We start from the raw sequence: 10,576 nt of genomic DNA on the forward strand, positions 1-10,576 counted from the left end.
TTACTAATCGCAACTCAAGTCACTTCATGGCCCGGTTTGATTTGAATTTTTGGTTTTATTAAAACTTAATCATGTTTTTTTACAATAATTATTTGATTTAATAAATAGTACGGAGTAATGCAAACTTTGATGCCATAGATCTATCAATCTTGTGTCGCTATCTGTAGTTGAAAATTATTTGATTTATTAAATAGTAATGGAAAATTGGGAAGGAGCAAAATCCGTTGTAAATCTTTGAGATATTTGTAACCAACAAGAACTATTCAATGTGTACCTTAATCTTCTTTTGCATAAGCTTACTTGTAATGTTTAATTATAAACATTGGTTAAGTTAAGTGACAACAACTATAATTAAAATTCATCCAAATCACACGTATAACTGTAAATCTGTAAAACGGAGTAAAAGTGTTGAAGATAGATATATCATATATAATTACAATTTATATAGCAACAACTTGAAAAAATCACACTTGCTACTTAACTAGCTAGATGCACCCCTTTGGAGGGCAAAGAAAATTGTAGGAGCCTTCGGCTTGCCTACTGATATTCATACTAATAGTTCCTCTCTCTTTAGTTATATACATAATCTTGATCCTTGATAAACACCCTACGACTTCCCATACGCCATCTCCCTACCCCAAATGGAAAGAAAAAAAAAAAAACTATACAATAAAGAAGTGAGATGAAATCGATAGTACAATCTCATTCCTCAACTACCAAACACAAGTTAAAAGGACTCTAAGGATGTTTATGTATGTCAATCCTATGTTGTTATGGATACGTTTCTCACGAAAATCTTGAAATTGCATCATTTTATATGTACGGTACTGAAAATCCTGCATATAGAAAATGAAAATTTGTTAGTTATTATAATATGTAGGTACATGCAATCATGTTGCAATTGTTGGATTTATAAGTAGACAAATAGGTTATCAAAGCTTTTGTCAAAAGAATATGATTTGTTGGGACATGGAAATCTTACCTTTAAAATAATGTACGAAAATCCTTTTTTTTTTTTTTTTTTTTATGAGAAACTGTACGAAATTTATCTTTAATGCTCTAATTTTGTACATGCTTCACTTCTTTCTTTCTTCATGCAACAATTTTTCATATCTTGGAAATCCTTTCTTACAAGCTGAATTAACCTACATACAACAATTTGATTGACAGATAAATCAGATTTCATATAAATGTTGAAAAGAAGATTTTTGTAAGATTAAAAGGATTCTTTATAAGTCATATTCAGATGTAAAGAACAAAAGGATCATCTCTCTCTTATAAAAATCAAACATTTTCTAAAATAACTTTTAACTGCAACAAAAAAAAGAAACACAATTTTTAAAAAGATGATAAATTAATTAGACCCTTTAATCTTGAAGTTAAATTTTCAATTTAGGGCCCATATACTACCTAGGAAGTTCTAAAATAAGCTTAATTAACATGGTTAAAGTAGCATGTGTCAAGAATTGTCAAACATGTCAATTATGCTACCAATAAAATTAAAAAAACATGTCAATTTGTGATGATTCGGACTAAGAAAGGATTCCAAAACCTGATTAAAAGAGAACCTTACAGACAATGGCTTTTATTCATTGTCACTGTATACAACTCATTCAATTTTTCTCTTATATTAACATCAGAATTACGTCATTTAAGGTTTATAATTTTCTTGATTAACCCATTTATTTCTTTCTTCCCATAATTAGCAATACAAGTGGATTCATAGACAAATCTTACTCAAACGTCCAATATAAATGTCTTCATCAATGGATAAGTTGTCCCTACCTTTGCATATTCCGTAGACCGAAGGGTTTCTTGCTTTATTTAATTTTCATTACACCAATTTGATGTAGATATTTATGATCAACATATGGACCTAATTAACCGCCCATCCCTAAATTCATTTATTCCGTTACACATCATGATGCAAGTAAGTGGTGTTTTTTCACATATCGATGTGATTATGAATTCATGACCTATCCCTCCAATCACCCATCTAGAACATAAAGTCGCGATATCAATATTATTTAAATTAATAATGTACGATTATTATCTTGAAACAAAGAGAGAATTGTTAGCCAAATAAGTCTTGTTGTAGTAGTAAGGGTAAGTCTACAAATATCTGATAAATGGCGTCAATACACGACCCCAATCAAGATAAGTTCAAAGTTAGTATGATGATGGATGCCTAGATGGAATTCGTTACTACTCCTTATTATAATATTAAGAAGCTAAATTTTATATAGTGATCAAAAGAATAGGACAGAAACCTAAATATTTTATTAAAAAAAACATGTCATGATTAAGCAACTAATACGCATGAAGAGTACACCTAATTCACAATTGAAGTGATCTTATTATGATATTGTGGCTCTAATCACTCCATAACTCTAGATAATCATGCATGTATGCGTACTTCACCATTTTGATGTATTTCTTTGATTACGTATAACTTCTAATTTAAATTTTATGCATGTGATATGATCCCTCCCTCACTCGTACTCTACGCGAGGTTGTCAAAAAATCTCTAAGCGGGGACCCCATATCAATACAAGAATAATATAATTAGGTTTTAACTTTTTAGACTTAGGAAAAGCATATAGCAACACCAAATTAAATTTAACACGACGTTAAATTACTATAAGTACTTAAATTACTTCGTATCAAAATTAGCAATTTCTGTTGGGAAGAGGTGTCCTTACACTTGGAAACTTCCCTCCTAAAAGACCCTCGTGTACTGACAAAAACTCTATTTAATCCCTAAATACGACACAATTATCAACGAAAAAATTGTCGCTATATGCATATGTAGAGACGATCGACACAATCACTATGTTAGAAGTATCGATCATCTCTCGGGGGGTCTTATTCCTTAGGAAGGGTAGGTTTGGATTTGAAAATGAAGCCTCAAATGTATACAAGAGTAGGAAAAAGATCTTATATTAGAAAACAAAACAAAATATCCTAAAGTGCTTGCATATTGTTTGGACTATAAGCATTATTAGTGTATAATAATTAGTGGTAAGATGGTAGGTTTTGACTGAATAAAAATGTTACGTTGAAAATTTCACAGCAATTTCGTGCGAAAGCACTAGTCAATTTTAAGGTAAGACTTCCCCCCAACTCTTACTATAAGTTGCTCCCAAATTTGATTATTCTTTGCCACAGCAACTAAATATAAATCTAGGTGTTTTCAATAAATTAATATTTGTCAATATTGGACAACATGTTATTTTATAATACCAAGTACGAATTATAATAAATTACAACAATAATCCATCAATCAAGCTCAAAGAATCTCTTAATTAAGAGCTAAGACTAATCTATGGCTAATTCAATCGTCATGGCTTAGGTGGTTATATTATAGGGACATATAACTTATTAATGATCATCCTCTAATCCAATCTGATCTTCACAATTTTTTTTTTATGTTTCAAATTTTTGTTCTCAATTAAACCCAATTTTCTATTTAGAATAATTTCAAATGTTATACGAGTACTAGAATCTATTTTGTTTCTCTTTTCATTTTCTAAATTAAGTGTTCGTATGAAAACGAGTAGTAACACTACTCTACAAATATTCTCGGAAATTATTATGAGAGACGGGTATATGGTAAGACATGGGTACAGAGTAATTAAAAGTTGAAAATGTCAAATAGTATTTCAATGCATTCATACAGCTATAGAGTTTTCCTATGCCACTTTATTAAAATTAAAGTTCCAGATCATAAATTCCTAGCTTTGAGACATTACAACTGTTTTAGTGGTACAGCACCCCACTCTTGATTGGTTTATCCTCTTTATAAAGATATGCTATTAGGAATTAATTAATTAGTGCATAGCTAATTAGCTTGGCATCTTTTTGATGATATTCTACCAACTCATCAAAGCCACCTAGCAAACAGAAACCTATTTCTTACACTTTTTAGCTGCCAATTTTGAGTAATCAATATTAAATCCCATGCTAATAATAATTTCATCATGTACCAACCAAATTAATTCATCTTGCAACATTGTTACGGAGTATTAAATTATGTACTCAAATTATTTTGTAAATTCAACAAATAAAAATGGGTCGTTTTAGTAACTACTCGATTGGGTTGCTAACGTGGGACATTGATTATTTATCTTATTTAGCAAAGGGTTACTTAGTTTTGTATTTTTGTTATCGACTTTTGGAAAGGGGTAAGGGGATTTCTTGAAATGAAATTAACTTTAACTTGCAACTAAATTGAGGTAGGGATGGAGGGAACTTACAGCTTCAATGTCAATCCTGTAAACAAGAAGCTTTTTCCGTTCTCGACAACTGGTCCTATAAGCAACAAACACGTGTCCAACCGCCAATGCGTAAGAACATACGAACAGTGCAACCTCGGTGACTTTAGTGTACCCTCTCTCGGCACCACTTGCACCACCAAATACGAACGGGGCTTTTAATGATACAAACACCAACGAAAGTACCGAACATATTGTTACCACCCACAAGTAGGGCCCACGTGACAACTTCGGCCCATCACAACAGCTATACACACCTATACATTACAATAAACAAGTTGTTCTCCATACATTAAACACATAACAAAAATTGTTAATACGTTATCAGACTTATCACCCGTCGTTACATAAAATACACATTATTACATACAAAGTCTTTTAAACTCGCTAATTATCACAGTTTTTATGGTATATAGGTATATTTAACCGGTTATAAAGAAAGTGAATTGTCATATGTATTAAGAATAAAATAAATGCAAAAATTAATTAGATTTATTTCATATGGGATTATGACTTATGAGAATGTAGAGCATTATTAACCAACTTTAATAAATTATGCAGAAAACACATGAAAACGGCTAACAACAATTGGGCCAACTACTGTCAGAAAATATATTAATATAAAATAATAATCAAATTAAGCCAACTAGTTTGCTGGACTTATTAAGCCCTTAATTAGTCAATTCTGCTATGTAAGCGCACTTTAAGGTAGGTTAAGATATAAACTGCCTAATCTAATCAATGGTGACCATCAAATTTCAAGTTTTGGCAGATTAATTAAGTACTTAATAATTTACTCAATTTGGAAATCTTGTAGAACCATAATAACATAACGAGTTAGCTTAACAAGTACCCATGAACACTCGTTAGAAAAATCACGAATAATGCAATAAATAAAGTTATTCCCTATTCCTAAAACAGTTGTACCAAATTAATATAACCCGATCAATTTTCATACTATATTCAGCAATTATTCTGTCTAATAAAACCTAAAAAGATAAAATCATTATTGGTTGTGTAAGCCCATACGGCAATATTATGTGAGACCGTCTTATACAAGACTTTACGAAAAAACAAGGAAACTTACAGATGATGACGAGGGAGCGGAGTATGGAGATCAACGGAATATCAACAAGCGAGTATCTGAAATCGTAATTGGCAAGGTGGGAGGACAACGATTGAGGAGATAGAAAAGGCGACGAAGCAGAGAACAAAGCAGAAGGTAATATGGTATCCGCAACAGCAAGAAGAACAGGAGCAGAGAAGAATAAAAACGAGATTAGTAAAGTAATTAAGAAAAACACTGTTTTTATTGCTCTAATCACCCTTATTGATTTTTCCTCCTTAAGAAACCCCATATTTTTCATTTTTTCTTTTTTTTTCGAGATTTCGAATAATTCGAGGCGAGTCTGAGTCCGAGCCCGAGGTCGTAGTATGTACAAAGATAGATAATTTGGGGGGATAGACAAAAATAATAAGAAGAAGAGAATTGTGTAAGGGAGAGTGGGAAGGTTTTAATAGAGAAGGGAGAATAAAAGGGGAGAAGAAGGCGTTGAGAAATTTGACCAAGAGTAGGAAGAGTCGTGGGGTATTATGATGACGTGGAATTTTTAAAATTTAATTTAGATTTGTAAATTTAAATATTTGGTGAGAGGAAGTTGGAGTTAATTAAAAGACAAAGATTAGGAAATTTACATACGCGGACGTTACTCGTCAAAGAAAGCTCACTTTGTATTTCCCCACTTCTTAAATTTCTTCTAGACTTAACGGCTTTAACTAAAAAGTCTTCTTCAAGTTACTATCAATACAAATGTACTTTTTTGTAATTTGCCCCCCTTAACTAAACTACAAGAGTAGGAAACTAGAAGTTTATCTTCCAAAAAAAAAAACTTTTTTTTTTTTGAGGGCGAGACGAGGAGTATTTGATTTGTAAATATACTACTCATAATTGTCGTAGATTTATATTAATATGATACAAGTACGTGTTTACCCTTTTAAAAATACTCGTACATAAGAGTACAACATCTACTCATATTATGTAGACTTTGAAAAGAATTAATTTAGATAGAGATTAAACACCTTAAGAGTTTTTCAAGTAATAGATGACCCTATACACAAGTAACGATATATTAAAATCAATAGTATTTTAGATAACTTTAACGGTTGAATATTATAAATTAACATCGATAGAATTTACCGTCAAAAATTAGATTTTTATTTTTATTTTGAATTTTTTCTTGAAAGGTGAAAGACTGGAAGTCATATAAGTTGTACTCCGTAGAATTTTGTTTAACATGTGTAAATCTTGACGTGGTTGAGTTGATTCTAATCGTTCAATTATTCAATTTCTTGTGACATTATTTTTGTCATTATACATGATATTTATGAATGTGCACAACATTTAATATGATGATTATGTGGGGAAAACAATCATCATCATTATGTAAAAGATATCAGCAGGATAGAATTCGAATCTTTTTGTTGATAGCAAGATGAATTTATCAATTGATTGCATTTTAGTATCCCTTGAAGTCTAAAGGAAGGGAAAGTATGAAAATTAAATTTATGGTTCATAAATTATTTTGTATAACCAATAAAAAATGTCACTCACTCATAAAATTTCTAGAAAACCAAGAAGCAAGGCAAGGCCTATGAGTGAACAAGTCCTATTTGCAAACAATCACTACTTCCCTAGTATTACTCCATAACCCTTAATCCTTCCATCAATCCCAAAATGACATGTTTTGACTTTTTATGGTCAAAATTTGAAAACATTGATAAATAATTCTAATAAATTTATAAATAAAATATAATAATATATAGATATATTTTTGAATAGATATATATATATATATATTTTTTTTGAAACATTTTGAATAGATATATAATTATGTGTTATATTGTTAAATTTGACTCATTTTAAATCCATCTATAATAGATGAACAGTAATATTAAAATCAATTTTTCCTTATACAAATAATCCTTTTTTTTTTTTTTCCGTGAGTCTTAAAGTCTTTCTAGAGTCATTAAGCAAAATTTCAATCTTTTCAAAAATTACATATCCCTTGATCACTTGATTACATCCCCACTCCATGGAAATACGAAATAGTCTTGATTGACTTATATATATATATATATATATATATATATATATATATATATATATATATATATATAAAAGTAAATAATTAATTTTAAAAACAAGTTAATTTCCTCAATATCTTTCTCTACAATTCTTTGTACGGAGTAATCTTTTAATCCCAAGTCAAAGAAGAACTTTCCCACATAACATGGCAACATCAAAACAAAATTACCAAATGATTCAATCAAATCAAAACTAAAAACTTTCTAGAAACCTCAAACTTGATCATGTTGACAAGTTATAAATTCAAATTAAACATGATTTTATTTCCTAAACACAGAAAAATCCGCAAAAAATAAATTAAAATTCGATTCATACCTTATATACATAGTTTATTAACATCAACAAATTAATACAAGCACATTATATGATTATACTTTATATAATGTATGATATCATACAAATACAAGTACTCCGGGAGTGATGGAACCGCCCCCATGAAATCATGTGATCACATGCAAAAATATTGTCCTTAATAAATCTCATACTCAGTACTCGTACAATCTTTGATTTTATTTTATTTTATTTTGTACATTTTTGTTGTTTATGATAAATTTTCGGTGTGACACAATTTCCAATGTTGGTACGTTCGAAATAACTACTCAACACATTTTCTAAATTTAATTAATTTTTATTAAAATGTGAAACTCAAATGATTAACATGTACGTAGCCATGACTCGGTTTTAAAAAAATAAAAAAAAAAAATAAAAATGTAGAAATTTCCTGGGTTCTACTATACTGGTAACCTGAGAAAAATGTTTATATTACTATACATTGATACATATGTATGACTTTAGAGATATGATTGGTTAGTAATATTTGGGAAACGTTTGACTTCAATTTCAAATGTTAATTAGTTTTATTAAATGATATGATATGATTTGATTCAAAATTTTAGCATGGAATTTGATGAAACAAATAATATTCAAACTTTTGACTTATGTAATGTAATTCAATGACAACCATTTTTTGACTGTAAGCTATAGGTTTGTGTGGCGCACACACTAATCACTATGATTAGTTGTTATTACATTTTTTTATGAGATATGAACGAAAAGGTCAACAAATTGTTTTTGAGTGTATGATACATACTCAAAATACGTCTGACGTTATTTAATTTCCTAGATTGTGTCTTTTATTGTTTTGAAATCAAATTGTACTCAACTCTACTCAAGTGTATTAAAATAAAAAAATAAAAAATAAAAAAAATAAAAAAAAAAACTCTAAATTTATTTAAATTATTATGTCTAAATGTATAAAAAGTATACCCTGGAACATCTCTAAAAATTGTCAATAGTACAAATAACCCTTCAAAAGTGAGGCATAAGCCGACTATTGATTATATATTACAAGGTTTAATTTAATTTATAATTTTCATTTAGCATATCATTTCTATCTACTTTTATTGTGAACCGAATAATTTCCTTGTGTTTTGCTCATTCGGATATACTCTATCAAAAGCTCATTCGGATATACTCATATACTATATCAAAAGAAAGCCTCGAGGAGATACATGAAGTAAAACAACCGAATACAACATGAGAATTGCCCTCGGCTTCCTGATTCCTAAGGACCTAACATATGCCAATATGCATGTTATCTAGGAACTGATATCTTCATCAATTACTATATTGTGATGCCAATAAAGTGATTTAACGAAAAAAAGGAGGTCAAAGCATATATAGCTTAGCAGCCCATGCTAGACAACACGCCGTTTTACTCATGTTGCACCTCATTCAACGCATCTTCATTTCCATGTGTTTCTTTATGTTAGATTCATAAGATTTTGGCCTACATTACCTACGATGATGTTATAGGAATAAGGTCAATAAACTACATAGTAATTAGGATCACAAAGTTAGTGATACAATTGATATATCGATGTTTTGAATATAATACAGCATACTCCATACATACATTTTCCCTTATATATAATCAATTCTCCGCTTTTATTTTTTAGCGTCTCGAAGCATACTTTCTAATTTTATAGTTTAGCCGTTTTAGTATATAAGTATGCTACTCTATTGCTATACATTTGAGCTCCACTCACCTCGCACTAGCACATATTGATTTATTAGTGTTGATAAATATTGGTCGAATAGCCCCTATAACATTGACCGAGTAACTCTATAATATTGATGAAGTAACCCCTTTTAACACTGACCAAATAACCCCTTTTAACACTGACCAATATACTCTTATGATGATTGGTCACACGATATGAATAGCCATATATAAGAATTTGTGCACCCTAATACATCATTAAAATGATCCACAAGGACCACAAACAAAGGAAAAAAAGAATCAATTGTGGGCCGATAACGTCACTGAAGTATTGCTTGCTAGGTTGTCTTCGATCTCTTAGCAAACAAATTAAACTAGTATACAACTTGCAGCTCGGATTGGAGTAGCTAAGATTTTTCATAAGTGTGCTTACTTGTAAAGACACTTGGAAAATCTTAAACAACATGGATCATATTGCTTTGTCATTATATTATATTGTCGACATAATATTTTGACAATAAATTTGACTTATAATAAGTAAACATTTTATACTTCATACACACAATTTATATAATTATTACAATTTCTATCTATCTTCATAAACATTTTATACTTTGTATCAAACTGTACATTAAGGGCCTATTCACTTCAGCTTATTTCAGTTCAGCTCCAATCAGTTCAGTTCAGTCCAGCTCCTAATTTCCTTCTCTCATAAAATATTCATTTCAGCTCAGTTGAGTTCAGTTCAACTCCAATTAGTTCAGTTCAACTCCAATTAGTTCAGTTCAGTTCAGTAAATATGAACAGGCCCTAAATACATTTATATGTATGATCAACTAAATTTATCATTTTTGTTATATATAGTCATATAGATAGTGACGATTTATATTTATTAAATTGAGTTTTGAGTGATTGATCAACAAAATGATCTAATAACCCAATTATTTGATAAAAATAATATTTATAAAATTATTATACGTATGTATAGTTTCATGAGAAGAGTTTGTATAATGTGGCAATTTTTTCCAAGAAAGGGTGACAATACACTCAAAGGATGATTGAAATGCATGAAGTGTATCGCTGTGGTCATCATAAACATTATGCATGAAATATAAATATTTTATACTTTGATACGATATTATCTAATAATAATGA

General features: G+C 29.8%; 1 protein-coding gene across 2 annotated transcripts; it reads right to left on the bottom strand.

The window, feature by feature from the left end:
• Positions 1-397: 397 nt before the first annotated feature.
• LOC145556691 (uncharacterized) lies at positions 398-5,761 on the bottom strand. Of its 2 annotated transcripts, XM_081618348.1 has the most exons (4): positions 5,362-5,747; positions 4,257-4,531; positions 983-1,145; positions 398-836 (listed from the first exon to the last, which is right to left on the bottom strand). In XM_081618348.1, the coding sequence occupies exons 1-3, from the start codon at positions 5,639-5,641 to the stop codon at positions 1,077-1,079; spliced, it is 624 nt and encodes a 207-aa protein (XP_081474474.1). In that variant the 5' UTR covers positions 5,642-5,747; the 3' UTR covers positions 398-836; positions 983-1,076. The 2 variants fall into 2 exon arrangements, with proteins under 2 accessions (XP_081474474.1, XP_081474473.1); XM_081618347.1 differs by lacking the exon at positions 983-1,145 and having other exon boundaries at positions 5,362-5,761.
• Positions 5,762-10,576: the final 4,815 nt, after the last annotated feature.

Source organism: Chenopodium album, chromosome 8 (genome assembly GCF_948465745.1).
Source record: "Chenopodium album chromosome 8, dcCheAlbu1.1, whole genome shotgun sequence".
NCBI classification, from domain to species: domain Eukaryota; kingdom Viridiplantae; phylum Streptophyta; class Magnoliopsida; order Caryophyllales; family Amaranthaceae; genus Chenopodium; species Chenopodium album.

What these genes read in the sequence shown, in the direction of transcription:
- LOC145556691 (XM_081618347.1), bottom strand. Translation starts at nt 5,641, where the DNA reads ATGAAAAATATGGGGTTTCTTAAGGAGGAAAAATCAATAAGGGTGATT. An exon ending in CCGCTCCCTCGTCATCATCT is followed by an intron (nt 4,532 to 5,361) that starts GTAAGTTTCCTT and finishes TGTAATGTATAG; the next exon opens with GTGTGTATAGCTGTTGTGAT. An exon ending in ACAGGATTGACATTGAAGCT is followed by an intron (nt 837 to 4,256) that starts GTAAGTTCCCTC and finishes TTCTATATGCAG; the next exon opens with GATTTTCAGTACCGTACATA.